The following is a 16,535-nucleotide window of genomic DNA, read 5'->3' as shown; positions in this document are numbered from 1 at the left end:
ATAGGCGTGAGAATTTGAGAGTGGGTCAGCTCTTTGGTGTTTGGAAAGTGCCTCTAGGAGGCCCGATATGGGTTTTAGAGCTTATGCTCCTTGTATGAAGGGGTTTTCTGCCCTTTGAACAAGGTGTAGATTTGGGCTAATAGCTAAAGGATTGTGAAATCGGTGCTCGAAGCCCAGAACTTGTAAAAGATCCCTGAATTTGTGCTCTCGTTTGTAAAATTACTCTTGTACCCGATTTTCATTGTCATTTCACCTAGTGAAAATTTGCTAAATTATCTTGGCTTTTCTGGTCTTGGGCCTGATAGTTGGTTATTGGTTGACTTGTTGTTATTGCTTAAAGTCTAAAGCTCCTTGTTAAATCTTGTTAAGTTTTGGCATTTATGAAAATATAACCTTTATTGAAATTTTAATTCATCTTTCGGCTTTGTAGTTAGACCCATTCCAGCCCGCACCTTCTTTCACCTCTGCTGATCCACCAAACCACGGTAATAATAATAATAATAATAATAATAATAATAATAATAATAATAATAATAATAATAATAATAATAATAATAATAATAATAATACCTCGGATGCTGTCTGTAGCATTTTGATTGGACGCCATTTAGGCAGTCGGCGAATCAAAATCGATATTCTATTTTACTGTACAATAGGGCAGGGAAACAGGTACCTTATTGCTGAGTTTTAATTAACTTTGTCCTGTAAACATGGAATGTTGCACCGGGGATATATTACAAGATGACTTCATACGTCATGGAGTTTTAAATATAGTTTGATTTCCGCCCTTAAAAATCTGATTATCTATTTCTTCTAGCTATGAACCCGCAGCTTGAAGATCCGAGGGCCAACACTCCACCATTCAATTTCAAATAATTTCGTGCGGCTGTTTCTAGCCGGGTGCAGCCCTTCTAAGATAGACCCTCCGGCGATGGTGGGCGGCATCTTTAGTGAATAGGAAACTGCATGTCATTATAGTAGAGGACAGTGTCATGAGTGGTGTGTGAGTTGCAGGGATGTTGGGGACAGCACAAACCCCCAGTCCCTGAGCCAATGGAATTAACCATGTCAGGTTAAAATCTACGAACCGGTCGGGAATCGAACCCATGACCCTTTAAACCGAAAATCATTATGCTGACCATTCAGCTAAGGAACTGGACACTCCTCATTGTTCCACAGCCGGAACTTACAAAAGGTTCCTTACACAAGCACAACGGGTACTCAACTGATCATATTTTAGACTTTGAATGTATTCTCGTCCGCCTCTGTAGTGTAGTGGTTAGTGTGATCAGCTGCCACACCCACGCCCGGGTTCGATTCCCGGTTCTGCCACGAAATTTGAAAAGAGGTATGAGGGCTGGAACGGGGGTCCACTCAGCCTCGGGAGGTCAGCTGAGTAGAGGTGGGTTCGATTCCCGCCTCAGCCATCCTGGAAGTGGTTTTCCGTGGTTTCCCACTTCTCCTCCAGGCAAATGCCGGGATGGTACCTAACTTAAGGCCACAGCCGCTTCCTTCCCTCTTCCTTGTCTATCCCTTTCAATCTTCCCATCCCGCCGCAAGGGCGCTGTTCAGCATAGCAAGTGAGGCTGCCTGGGCGAGGTACTGGTCATACTCCTCAGTTGTATCCCCGACCCAATGTCTCACGCTCCAGGACACTGCCCAGGAGGCGGTAGAGGTGGGATCCCTCGCTGAGTCCGAGGGAAAAGCCAACCCTGGAGGGTAAGCAGGTTAAAAAGAAAGAAAGAATGTATTCTCTAATCTCTTTGTGGCCGATTATTTTCAGCGATGGGTAAGATTTTTTTTCATCCAGATAATATTTTACAAATGTCGGTCCTTCCTAATGGTATTCCACACTGAATTCCCTTTTTCTTCCGCCTTTTTCTCATTCATTCGAATATGAAGAGCTTCATTTTCTCTTCGTGCACTCTTTAAAACTCCAGTTTTTCAGGTCTTCAATAACAATTCAGGGATTTTTTTCGAAAGGAATATAGGACACAATGTGGGCCATAACGCTGAACCCTGCGACGTCATTCAAATCTTGTAAGCAACTAATGGAGGAAGGTGGATGATGTCATTGACAAAAGAGTAAACTAATTAGTATTGCAAACGTACGTCTTCTTCTACCTGTAATTCTTTACAATAGCCACTGACGTCATCTTCAATAGAAACTAACTGGCCCATGTACCGTTTAAGGCGAGAGAATCGGTAGAAGAACTAGCTATTTACCAAACATCAATTGACGCACTCAGAGTACGTTGAAATTGATAACACATACATACACACACACACGTATACTTTGTCAACAAGATAAGTGGACAGCCTTCCGGTTAAAGCAGTTGGTATATAAAACACTCCGTCCTGCTTCTGTAGTAGATAGACACAGGTAACATGTTGTCGTACGCACTTCTAACAGTACTCGCAGTGGCCGGTGCTTCGCTTGGTAAGTAAGCTTAAAACCTTATTGACTATTACAAAGGTATTCATTGTGACAAAAGTAAGTGCAAATAAAATTCTAATTTGTTAGTAGTTTGTGACAATTGAGGAATTTTAAGGAAGAATGTGAGGACAAAGTATGGGTCTCAATTCTGGGTTATTCACATTTTGTTCACATATGTGTATACATTCTTGAACTCAATACTCTTTCAGTGATGTTCTTTTTCCTCCTCAGTTCATGCATTTTCTTGGTATATTTTAAGTTTTTCTTGGAAAACCTTGAAAATCCCTGGGGGAGTTAAGCCCAAAGACAAGAGTTATTTTTAGATTATTTACCGCGGCACCTGAGCGCAGGCTCATAAAGGTGCAGTACACTTCATATAGTATTAGTAGCAGTATGAGAATTATTGAATTTATCAACATGGATTTCCATTACAAACAAAAATTATATAAAATATCAATAACAGAAACAGCATCGTGAAACAATTCATAAAATAATTTAATAACACAGTAACAATTATTAGAGCCTCCGTGGCTCAGGTGGCAGCGCGGCCGGTCTCTCACCGCTGGGTTCCATGCTTCAAGTCTATGTGAGATTTGTGCTGGACAAAGCGGAGGCGAAACAGGTTCTTCTCCAGGTACTCCGGTTTTCCCTGTTATCTTCCTCCTCTGTGGTGTAGTGGTTAGTGCGATTAGCTGCCATCCCCCCCCCGGAGGCCCGGATTCGATTCCCGGCTATGCCACGAAATTTGAAAACTGGTACGAGGGCTGGAACGGGTCCACTCAGTTTCGGGAGGGCAACTGAGTAGAGGTGGGTTCGATTCCCACATCAGCCATCCTGGAAGTGGTTTTCCGTGGTTTCCCACTTCTCCTCCAGCCAAATGCCGGGATGGTACCTAACTTAAGGCCACGGCCGCTTCCTTCCCGCGCCCTTGTCTATCCCTTCCAATCTTCCCATCCCCCACCAAGGCCCCTGTTCAACATATCAGGTGAGGCCATCTGGGTGAGGTACTGTTCACCCTCCCCAGTTGTATCCCCCGACCCAATGTCTCACGCTCCAGGACATTGCCTTTGAGGCGGTGGAGGTGGGAATCCTCGCTGAGTCCGAGGTAAAAACCAGCCCTGGAGGGTAAGCAGATTAAGAAAGAAAGATCTTTCATTCCAGCGACCCTGTCCAAAATCATTTCATTTCATCTGTCAGTCATTAATCATTGCCCCAGAGGAGTCTGACAGGCCTCGGCAGCCAGCACAATTCCTCCCCCAGACGCTAGATAGGAGCTTCATTCATTCCACTTGAATGTCTGGAAAACAGGCGGTGCACATTCACATTCATTAAGCCCCGTTAGGTATTTATTTTAGGCTCTGAAAATTGTGAGAAAAATAGCTTTCTGTACATCACCAGGTAGTGTGTTGTATAGAACAGTTGAATAGTGCCTGAATGAACTAGAAAATTATGGATTACCATTACAAAAAAAATATAAATTATTAATAGACTTCCTTGATGCAGCACTCCATGCCACCCTGCCGTGTGCTACTCTTTTCATTTCTACGTAACTACTGCATCCTGCATCTGCTCTAACCTGCTTATCATATTCATACCTTGGTCTGTCCCTACCGTCCTTACCACCTGCACTTCCCTCAAAAACCAACTGAACAAGTCCTGGGTGACTTAAGATGTGTCCTATCATTGTACCTCTTCCTCTCGTCATATTTAACCAACTCGATCTCCTCTCATCAATTAGACTCAGTATCTCTTCATTCATGAATCGATCTATCCATCTCACCTTCAGCATTCTTCTGTAGCACCACATTTCAAAAGCTTCTATTCTCTTTCTTTCTGAGCTAGTTATCGTCTATGTTTCACTTCAATACAATGCCACGCTCCATACGAAAGTCTTAATAAAAATCTTTCTAATATCGAAGTCCGAAGTAAGTAAATTTGTTTTCTTAAGAAAGGCCTTCCCTGCCTGTGCTAGTCTGCATTTTATGACCTCCTTACTTCTGCCATCGTTATATATTTTACTACCAAAGTAACAATATTCATCTACTTCCTTTAAGACTTTAAATATTCGGGGGCGCCCAGCTGCGAGCTTGCATCCGGGAGATAGTGGGTTCGAACCTCACTGTCAGCAGTCCTGAAGATGTTTTTCCGTGGTTTCCCATTTTCACACCAGGCAAATGCTGGGGCTGTTCCTTAATGAAGGACACGGCCGCTTCCTTCCCACTCCTAGCCCTTTCCTAGCCCATCGTCACCAGAACACACATCTGTGTCCGTGCGACGTAAAACCAATAGTAAAAAAATGAAATATTCGGAAGAAAAACCAATATTTGCTGTAGAATTCTGATATTCTTCCAAACTACTCATTTAAAGATTGTTTAAATGAAAATAAGAAAGAGGTAGTTCTGGACTTTGATATGGCTTCCTGTGCACAGACACAATTCTTAGAGATAACCCCCACCACTTCTTATAATTGTTTTGATAGCATACGCAATAATAGTTCACTGAATATTATTTTTAAAATATGAACAGTACTATTTCTCCATTGAGTGTTTCCCTTCTGGGTGAGTACAGCAGCCTGTCTGTCGTAAGAGGTGACCTGTAGGGAGACCAGGGGCTCTCAACTTCAGAGCTGGATTGGCGACCACGGTTTCTGTAGCTGAGCCTGGCATTGCTTATATTTACTTCTGCCAGGCTCCTCACTTTGATCTTTCCTCTCCGAGCTCCCTTGGTCAACTCTTGTTCTCTTCCGACCCCGACGGTTTAAGTTTGCGAGACCTAGGCAGTCCTTCATTTTCACGCCCTTCGTGGCCATTCCTTTTTTCTTATGCCTATAGTATAGATTCTACAGGGATATGAATTTTCACTTCAGAAATCTCACATGCACTGGTCGGAATTAAAAACACGATCGCAATAGTGAGACGTCATCTATCACTTCCTCTATTCTGACAAGTAAACTTCGAGTGATTTGAGATTTCTCCCTCTCCTCTGTAGCCGGGGGAACAGAATACTTCCACTGTATCCCCTGCGTGTCAAAAAAGGCAACTAAAAGAGGTCACCGAGAATGGATCTCGCCCTTCGCGAACCTTTTCTTTCTTTCATTGACACGCTCATTTTTTTCTGAAAGACCGAGCGAGTTGGCCGTGCGGTTAGTCTCGCGAAGCTGTGAGGTTGAATTCGGGAAATGGTAGGTTTGAATTCCACCGTCGACAGCCCTAAAGATCTTTTTCCGTGGTTTCCACTTTTCACACCATGCAAATGCCTATAGTATACTGAACTATAGTACAGATACTATACGGATATGAATTTTCACTTATCGGACGAGTTGGCCGCGCGGTTAGGGCCGCGCAGCTGTGAGATTGCATCCGGGAGATAGTGGGTTCGAACCCCAATGCCGGCAGCCCTGAAGATGTTTTTCTGTGGTTTCCCATTTCATACCAGGCAAATGCTGGGCTGTACCTTACTTAAGGCCACGGTCGATTCCTTCCCAACCCTAGGCCTTTCCTATCCCATCGTCGCCAAAAGACCTATCTGTGTCGGTGCGACGTAAAGCCAATTGTAAAAATAAAAATAAAAATTCACTTCAGAAATCTCACATACACTGGTCGGAATTAAAATCGCGGTCGCGATTTAAGGCTCTGCCGTAATTAAGGCGACGACCGCTACCTATCCCATTCTTGTATCGCCGAAAACCTTCGATTTGTTAGTGCGACGTTGAACCACTTGCAGAAAAGAAGTTCAATCAATCAATCAATCAATCACTACTGATCTGCATTTAGGACAGTCGCGCAGGTTGCAGATTCCCTATCTGATACTTTCCTAGCCTTTTCTTAAATGGTGGCAAAGAAATTGCAAATTTGTTGAACGTCTCGTTTGGAAAGTTATTCCAGTCGCTAACTCCCCTTCCTTTAAACGCATATTTGCCCCAATCTATCCTCTGGAATTCGAACTTTATCTTCATACTGCGATCTTTCCTGCTTTTAAAGACACCACTCAGACTTATTCGTCTACTAATGTTATTCCACGCCATCTCTCCGTTGACAGCTCGTACGGAACATACCACTTAGTCCGAGGTCTTGAAAGGCCGAAAAACCTTCAAAGTTTTCTTGCAATTAGTGTTAAGAGGGGCTGATTACCTAGCTTTACTACCCTTTAAAACAATAACCACCATCACCATCTTCACCATTTACAATCCCTTCTTCTCAGGATTGCAATTGAGAAATAGCATTTCCTTGTATAAATCCATAGTCCAGATAGATAGAGGACTCTCACTTTAATCATCAAGGGAATGACATTAATGTTGTCTGGTTGGTACGTGAGACGAAAGAATGGAATGGGTAGGTTGTAAATGGAACATTTCTCAGTCAAGGTTGTTCGAGATCTGCGCTTTCTTGTGGTGGGGGGAGAGGTGCAAATATGTTTCTACTCGTAACTCACAAGCAGTAAAGAAAATAATGGTAATAAGTAATCATCCCGAATGACATGTATTTCTTTATGTAGATTTATCCCATTATTTACCTCCTTTCTCCGTTAAGATTTTGTTTTCGATTTCCGACAATTGCCTATGAACGTTAATGACATTACTAACATTGTCATATAATATTATATTATGTTTGTACGTGTATTGCTTCATTTATTTTGTCATTTTACTTTGTCGTGTGTTGTTCCATCATATTAACATAAGGTTCTTTAGTTTTTATAAAAATACTTTAATATTTTATATCAATATTATAGGTAATTTAAGGTTCTTTAGTTTTTAGACAAGTACTTTAATATTTTATATCATTATTATAGGAGATTAGATAAAATTGTAGAATATAGTTTAGATATAAGTATCACCATGTTAATTGTAGATTATCTGACGTAGTTGCCACTGTAATTGGGACACTAAGTCCTGTAGTGTGCAATAAATAAATAAATAAATAAATAAATAAATAAATAAATAAATAAATAAATAAATAAATAAATAAATAAATAAATAAATAAATTTTCATATTTTACAGCATCGGTTGTTCGTACACCACCTCCCCCAGGAGAGAAACATGCATCAAATAGAGTAATTCCAGACGATGAATTGTTTTCAACGCAGGTACGTTTTGAGTTTAACATTGTCCATAAAGTTACCTTCATACTGGATTAATCCCCCAAAAAAGCTTTAATGTATAATTTAACAAATAAGATTAAAGGGAAGAGGTGCGAATTTCAGACATTTCAATGAAGTGAAATTCAAATGTGTATAGCTCAGCAACTGTAAGTTACATGCTACTTAAACAAAATGTAGCTAGATCAAAATGCATATTTTTTTTCAGCCGAACACTTTCTGAGGTTAGGAATTGTACGCATAGAGTTAAACTTCATATTTTTTATGAAAATAATAAAATATAATATCCTTTCCATTAATGCCAAACTATGACATTATGATGCTGTTGGTAAAACTAGTGATTCTGTATGGGGTGGAAACAAGCGATACTAACGAACTTGGAAAAACTACTAAAGATTGAAAGGAGAATATTAAGGAGTATTTATGGCCCAAGGGTGATAGAGGGAATCTACAGATTACGATCAAATAAGGAGATATACAAAAGAACAGAATACCTGGAAACAACAATAAGGAAAAGACGGCTGCGATTCTATGGACACGTGGTCAGAATGAATCCAGTGAGGTTAAATAAACAAAATTTTAATAAAATATACTACTTGAAGAGCCAGTGGGGATTTGCCAAAGAGATGAAGGAAGAACTCAAGAGGTTAGGAATTGCAGATGAAGAATGTCGTGATAGAGACCAATTCAGGAAAAGACTTTCCAACATAAAAGTTCTTGTGGAAGAAACGAAAGAGCGCAGACGGGAAAGATGGACTGAAGAGAGAAAAGAACAACATTCTGAAAGAATGAAGACACTGTGGAGAAAGATGAAGGAAGAAAGGATGATAGGAAAGAAGTGAAGTGGTATTGGTGTGGTCCTAAGTTAGGCCGGTTCGCAAGTAAAGAAAATATAATTTCGTATGACCATTATAATCTCATGCCGCTCTTGTAACGTAGACCTTCCTATGAGGGTAGGCGGCGTCTGCCGTGGGAATGAAACTACATGTCAATGTCGTGTAGAGAAGTGTAGTTTCCCGGTGTTCAATATGCAACGCTGACAGACATATTTGATTGCAATGGTTCCCTGTTTGTAAGGTTTCTTCACTGAATTACTACAGTACTAAATTAATTCCGCTCTGCCTGACGGGAGTGCTCTACAAGTCCATTAACGGCCTTGGTGATTGCTGCCATGTAAGATGGTCTGCAGATATTGTAATCTCACGTATCTAGTGTCACGACATTCTCACCCTTGTCCCTTGGCAGTCTTGACCATTCAGATTTTAGTTCTACGATTAAAATCCTTAGACAAGCCGGAAATCGAACTCGAGAATTCCAAGTAAGAAGAAAACATGCAACACAAGAAAAACCGCAAAACTAATTACAATTGCATATATTCAGCCGGTAGAGAGTTGGTCTTCTGAATCAAAGGTGACGAGTTCGATCCAGACCCAGTCCAGTCGTATTTAAAGATCATCAACTACACCAGCCTCGTGCCGGTAAAGGAACTCCAGTGGGATAAAATTCTGACACATGGAAATCTCAGAAAACTGGAAAATGAGTTAGTGAGACATAAAACCAATATTAGTGTTATTATTAAAAGTATTTTTAATTGCATAGATTTCACATATTCAAGTACAAGATATTCCTAGTCTCTAAAAATAATCAGGAGTAGAGAAAAAGTAAATAGAATCCACTAATTGCTAGTGATGATTCTGATATCCTTGTTACAGGTCTCTTTACAATATAGAAGACATCATACATGTGGAGCGTCCATCTTGAATTCAGAATGGGTCATGACGGGTGCACAGTGCGTTGGATCGTAAGTACCAATAAACTTTAATTACTTCTCAGTTTGTACAATTGTGATCATAATGGGGATGAAAATTGTTATTACCATTTTTTACAATTTTCTTTAAGTCACGCCGACACGGATAGGTCTTATGGTGACGATGGGATAGGAGTGGCCGTAATTAAAGTACAACTCCATCATTTGCCTGGTGTGAAAATGGGAATCACGCAAAACCCACTATCTCCCGAATGCAAGCTCATAGCTGCGCGACCCTAAGCGCAAAGCTGTACCATCATTAAGGCCGCCCTTTCCTATCCCATCGTCGCCATAAGACTTATCTGTGTCGGTAGGCGTAAATCAAATTGTAAAAGGACAGACCCCTCCCGTAACTCAAACATTGTGAACGTTGAGTGGCCATCACAAAACTTTATCCGAGTCCGAAATTGTTCCTCCTTACATATGCCAAGGTTCTCTTCTTCATCGTTCCTATCCCTCCTTGATTAACTCGAGTTCCTTTCTCTCTCCGAATGTATTAGATTTGCGAAGTAAAGTAAGTCTTTCATTTCAGCGCAATCTCTACAGGTAAACCCCGAAACACTTGTTAGGATACCCGCAAAGTGGGCGAACACCGTGTAATTCGAAGCGAACCGTTAGGTGGAGCCACAAACAGACAATGAGTTAATATAGCGGTTGCTGGTTCTTATACAAATGGTTTATATGTAATTTAGAACACAGTGGTGTAACGTCATACTTTAGACTACAGCAAACAAATAAAGAATTTAAAAATTTTACTTTCTTTTTGCTATTTGCTTTACGTCGCACCGACACAGATAGGTCTTATGACGACGGAGGGACAGGAAAGGCCTAGGAATATGAAGGAAGCGGCCGTGGCCTTAATTAAGGTACAACGCCAGCATTTGCCTTGTGTGAAAATAGGAAACCACTGAAAACCATCTTCAGGGCTGCCGACAGTGGGATTCGAACCCACTATCTCCCGGATGCGAGCTCACAGCTGCGTGCCCCTAACCGTATGGCCAACTCGCCCGGTAATGTTACTTTTAGTTGTATTTCTTTTTTTATTTCATCTCCAATTAGTTCACTAAAATTAGGATTTATTTCAGTTAATGATATCTTTAGCAGCACCAACCTATGTTCGTCGATCAAATATAATTTGTATTTGACTTGGCACAGTTCATTTTGAGAACAGTTGCACACACGAATAAGAGTAAAAGCAGACATAGCCAAAATGTTTTAACAACATGCACTTAGCAACTGAAAAATGTTTGAATTATTCATCTACACTACTCTTACCATTACACAGATGTATTTTTAAAAAATCATGTAACTTTGCACTAGTGTTAGTTTGCGGTGCAAATCTAGTCATACCTTTGCATATTCATATTGTACGTACATAGGACTTACAAAATGAATAAGAATAACAGAATTTACGCATATATTTCGTTTATGAAAACTAAAGTTGATTTTTTCATGTAATACGATTAGTTGAATGTGTAATAGTTCAGACAGAAAACTTCGTGAATGAGATAAGGGTCGATCTTGTGGTCTACATGATACAACACACCTTTGAAGGTAGTCAAGCAAAAGCGAGCAGTAAGAAAACGAACATTATAACCCCTGTCAGTGATGCAAACTTGACTATAGAAACTTGCCGATATATTACACACCCTTAGAGGTCACTGAAGAAAATTAGGTTTTGTCTACCAGCGCTTATGAATCTTATCTCATAATAAAAAAGCAAATTCCTCTCCGTACAGGCCATGAAGGCCCTTGGAGGGGTGGAAGGTAAAGGCTTCCACTATCCGTAACCTCGGCACTTGATGGGGTAGAGTGGTTAGCTCTACGCCCGAACGCCTTTGCCCCCAGGAATTAACCTGTACTCATTTTTGGTGTAGGCTGAGTGAACCTCAGGCCCATATGCACATCCGGAAGTGGAAACCTCATTTCTTATATTTTACGACTTCCAGACGGGGATTCGAACCCACGTCCTTCCGGGCGAACCGAGTACGCCTTTACCGCCTCGGCCAGGCAGCCCCTCATATCTCATAATACCATCTCTTTAATGTCAATGCACCAGTTTCCATTCGTAAATACCCTGTTTTTTTCCTCAAATAATAATTATAATTACTTTCCATTCCCTATGTCACTTTAACATTATAATTTGCAAGACATTTAGTTCTACATTGTGTTATTAGAAATTGGGTTACGTGAATGTTGTTGAACCACAAAATTTACTCAAATAAAGTCTCAAATCGGAGGTTGGTTAAGTAATAATAAGAAATATTTTATTTAATACATACTTTACTGCCTTACTACTACTATTTCTGCTACGTCGCAGCGCTTCCGTAAGTGTTTTGTTTGTCTAACACTGTCGTGAGTGATGTCTTTGCTCACTGAAGATCTTTGGTGTCACTTTATTGATTTTTCTCATTCGCTGTAATTTGAAGCGCTGTCACTTCATGTGCCCCAGCTGATTCAATAAACGATTTATTGGTCCAGGGATCATGCTGTTTTCCTTTTTTTTTTGCTATTTTTCTTAACGTCGCACCGACACAGATATATCTTATGGCGACGATGGGATAGGAAAGGTCTAGGAAGTGGAAGGAAGCGGTCGTGGCCTTAATTAAGGTACAGCCCCAGAATTTGCCTGGTGTGAAAATGGGGAACCACAGAAAACCATCTTCAGGGCTGCCGACAGTGGGGCTCGAACCCACTATCTCCCGATTATTGGACACTGGCCGCAATTAAGCGACTGCAGCTATCAAGCTCGGTATATTTTCCTTTTAAAATGTAGCCTATATATGTATATGAATTGGTCCAGGGATCATGCTAATTTTCATTCAACAAAATACCCGCGCTGGACATATTGGAAAAGAATGAGAATTCACAGACATAGCACTCCCATTCATCGCTGCCAGACCTGGACCTCAAGAAAGAAACAAAAGACGGCGCGAGCAGCGGAATGCAACATAATGAAGTCTCTTTTACAGCTCGTAAATACGTATACATATTTCTCGCTAATAACGACGGTATTTCTTAATCAACCTCCGATTTGAGACTTTAGTTGAGTAAATCAGTGATTACCTTTCATTGGTGACAAATATTACAGTGTTATTTCGTGGATCAACATCATTGGATCAAGATCATTCACGTAACCTAGAAATTGATTTTCATTAGAGCTACTCACTGTACCATTACTGCCTTACGTTCATTTTACACTCTACCAAATGTTTCAATTTCATACGTCGTTTTTTGCGCCTGCGGAAACCGCCCCGTGTGAAATATTTCAGCTTAGACCTTTTCCCGGTGAGGTTCTGTCATCTAAGGTTCAATACCGTGTGAGCAATTTCAAGCAATTGTCGCTCGTATGATATATGTGCTGCGGGTTAGTATTTCTCGTACTATATTATCACATAGCGGCTTTCGCAGGCGTAACGACGATGTACGAGCAGTATGCGGCAAAACAAACAATACCGAAATCAGAAATACAAGCTCTAAACATCCAGAAACGTCATTATAATGGGCAAGGTGACGACCAGAGTTGGAAAGTAAAGGGAATGACTTGTATCGAATACCATTTTACGAATTTTTAATTGCAATCGTTACTTTTCACAAAATATAATTTTTACTTGTAATTTACTCCTTGTATGTTGGGTATTCAGCCCGAAGGCTGGTTTGATCCTCCACAGTTCCGCCAACAGCTGTCATAGATAGCCTAGGGGTCAATGAAGAAGCATACTAGAAAAAATGGGGGAGGGATGTAGCTTCCCGTTGCTTTCCTCAATAAATTTCAAATAAAAACAAAATTATTTATTCAAGAAAGGAATTTGAAAACGCAGTAAAACATAAAAAATATTTTAATTAGGCCGAAAAATTACTAACGAATCCAAAGGGAACGCGCGTTTCCCGAGTAACAGTGAACTTGTATATTATATACCCTTGATTAGTGGTGGTAGTGATTATTGTTTTAAGAGGAAGTACAACTAGGCAACCATCCACTATGTTTTAGTGTTATCACTAATCTGAGGAAAAAAAATTGAAGGGATCCGACACTTCCAAAATGAAGATATCGGCCAAAGGAAGACAAGGGCCAAGAAGGCCCTAGGCCTCGAGAACCTAATATCGTCGGGGTCGGAAAAGAACAAGAGTTGACCAAGGGAGGTCGGATAGGATAGATGAAAGTGAGGAGCCTGCACAAGTAAGTGGAACTCATGCCAGGACTCAGCTAACGGCCTCGTGGTCGCCAACCCACGCTCCAAAGTTTAGAGAACCTGGGGCCCCTTTTAGTCGCTTCTTACGACAGGCAGGGGATACCGTTACATTCTAGTAATCAATATATATATATATATCTCATGGAAGCAGAAGCGGAAGGAAATTAAATCATGATTAAGATAACTTTTCTCAGTTCTAGAACCAGTCCTCGATGACGTACTTTCTTACCCCTCCAGTGTCTGTCCTCATGTCTAAATGGTCAGCGTGCTGGCCTTTGGGTCCAGGGGGTACTAGGTCCGATTGCCGGTGGGGTCGGGATTTGAACTTTCATAGGTTAATTCCGATGGCTTGAGGGCTGGGTGTGTGCGTTCCGTCTTCATCATTAGAATTCACCATAAGTAGGGCACCATTCTCATAGACTTATAGGCTCAAAATATCTGCACCAGATCTCTTCAGAGGCCACGCACCATTTTTATTTACTTCGCTCATATTTCCAAATACTTCAAACTTACCCTACAATATGCATCACTTTTGGGGATGTTCCTAACATTAAACAAGCTTTCCTTCAAGTGCCCCTGTAGAGAACTTTTTCACCAAAAGGCATAGAAGTACGTTCCTCTAAGAGACCGAGGCTTTGCGATGAGAATTTTAAGAACAATATATTTTTAAAGCAAGTGGTACGTTATTTGAAATATTATAGTAAACCTTCCAGGAAAAATAATTTTTCAAAGTACCAGCGTATCATATTCAGTTTCATGCTTGGTGATTGTACCGGGCGGTACACCTCCACGCCGCTAATTCAAACTTTGCGCCAGTTGAAACTCCCCTTCTGGAGGAAGTCTGAACTTTATTTAAGGTGTTAATTTTCAAGTTTCTCAGAAGATGTCACTACTTGGACATTTTGAAGTTTCTGAACCGGGTCGTTTTCGACGTATTTTTGTTTTGTTTGTAGTAAGAAGTGTGAACTTTCTCTTCTAGAGGACACTACTGAAGAACTGCAATAGTGCACCCTAGTGCAAGGTGAAAGAACTGTTTTTTGGAGAAATTTTCATGTCAAAAGTTTGTTTCTTGTTAAATTTCTTTCTGGTATTGTTTAAGTTGGCTGTATTCCCCTTTCTTTCCCCTTGTTTTGAATTTAGCCAATCCCGAATTTCCTTAATTAATTTACGACCAATAAGGGGTTTCTTCTTCAAACTGGATATGCTGCTTAACCCTAACCAATAAATGATTGTGGGCGGGTGTTTTCTTCCCTGGAACGCCTCGAACTTTCCGCGAGAGTATATAAACTGCTGATTTTAGGATCTCTGCGCCACTTCTCTACCATCTTTCAGTGTGTAAAGTACATAGCAGGGGGCGGGAAGCGCCTCTTTCTTCGGACAGCAGTTCAACAACCAGGTAATGGCCGTATAATAACTTCTTTTCTTGCTAGCTCAGCAGTTTAACTCTCGGGGCGGGTCCGAAGCTTTTTCACCATGTAACCTTTCCCTAAAATGTAAAGACTCTTAGTATCTATTCTCTTTTAAGCTACGTATTGGGATAGAGAGTGCTTAACCCTCTCGAGCTCCCACTCATATTGTTTTGAGGTGAACTTATTTCTCACAACCGATTCTTCCTTAATGTAATGTAAATTGTTCTTTTCCAAAGTCACCTCCGTAGTATGGGATTAGCCCTTGCATTAGCGGCCTAGAGCCAGATTAGGTTTTAAACAAAATGTATTAGGAGTGCAGATCGCCTCCTCTCAAATTGTTATTTTAGAGGTCATGTAATTAACCTTTTTCTCACTTAATGGACCTCAGTAGGTTGGGTATTTTACCCCTGTGTATATGTCCTTAGAGGACAGCTTGAAGGTGGAATTTGGTGTGGCCTTTGACAGGCTTAAATTTTGAGAGCAAGTTGCTCTTTCTTGAAAATTTTGTTTTCTGCGCGCCTCAAGGAGGCCTTACTGTGTAATTTGGAGCAAGTGCTCCTGGGCATGAATGGGGTTTTCTGCCCCTCTGTTGAAACTTGTTTTGGGGTAAAGTTGGGCTAATTGCCCAAGAATTGTGAGTTAGGGGCTCGAAACCCAAATCTTGTGAATACTGTACTTGTAATTTGTTACCTTGCTACTCTGTACCTGCCATTCGTGTTTTTTCTGAATTTTGGAAAGAAAATATAACCTTGTTAAATTTTAAATTAACTTTAATTTCGTAGCTTGAGACCTGTTCACCCCCGCACCTTCTTTCACCTCTACCTACCACAAAAATACGGTAACAGTGATGATAGAAACTTACTATTTCTATGATAAAAATAAAACAGCAATACCTTCTTCATTGCGAAATTTGCTATCACTTCAGCCCCATGCGGAAAAGTCAAGTATTTCAGCAGTTTTCGTCGGGATGAACCCAAAAGACTAAACTCTCCAGTATTCCTGACTGTGAAAGCATTCATAAAACCATTGCAATATGATACATTTAAAGATCATTATGTTGCACTGGAATGCAGCTTAATACTGTATGTCTTATTCTCACCAGGTTCTCCATGTCAGATCTCAGTATCCTGGCCGGTAGTGATCGTCTCGACATCGGAGGAAGTGTTCATCAACTGAAAAGAGTCATCATGCACCCTGATTTCTCCTTCCTGACAGCTCGCAATGACATTGCAGTCCTTCAGGTAGGAAGAAATTCATTTCAAACTGCCATTGATTTTCACCTCTAAATCTGAATTTCCTTAAAAAACTAGAAAATATCGTCTATTTTTATACAAGCGAATGGATCTCTAAGGATCACGCTACAACTTAATTTAATTCTCTTCGTGCGGAGTTTTTTCTGTGACCAATACTCCTTCATGTGTTCGCTGGGCTGCTTCCGTTGTTCATCTTTCCAGGCTCTTCCGGTCTTCTTAGTCCTTCCTGCCGCTTGAACACCTTCCAAATTCTTCAGTGTGTTCCTAAACGTATTTCTTTCTAACAGCTGGTCTTCCAAGATGCTTAACCTCTCCATATCCTTCTCGTTTCTTTATTCCAT

At 40.7% G+C, this 16,535-nt stretch overlaps 1 protein-coding gene across 1 annotated transcript in view; it reads left to right on the top strand.

The window, feature by feature from the left end:
• The first annotated feature begins 2,340 nt into the window (after positions 1-2,340).
• The window catches only part of LOC136880976 (trypsin-1), a 39,960-nt gene continuing 25,765 nt past the window's right edge, over positions 2,341-16,535 (top strand). Inside the window, exons 1-4 of the mRNA XM_067153544.2 lie at positions 2,341-2,440; positions 7,435-7,520; positions 9,245-9,333; positions 16,044-16,182. Of these exons, the coding sequence (XP_067009645.2) occupies positions 2,389-2,440; positions 7,435-7,520; positions 9,245-9,333; positions 16,044-16,182 (366 nt within the window). The 5' untranslated portion in view covers positions 2,341-2,388. The remainder of the gene's footprint in view (positions 2,441-7,434; positions 7,521-9,244; positions 9,334-16,043; positions 16,183-16,535) is intronic.

Source organism: Anabrus simplex, chromosome 9 (assembly GCF_040414725.1).
Source record: "Anabrus simplex isolate iqAnaSimp1 chromosome 9, ASM4041472v1, whole genome shotgun sequence".
In the NCBI taxonomy this organism is placed as follows: domain Eukaryota; kingdom Metazoa; phylum Arthropoda; class Insecta; order Orthoptera; family Tettigoniidae; genus Anabrus; species Anabrus simplex.
This window is presented reverse-complemented; position numbering and strand designations above follow the sequence as displayed.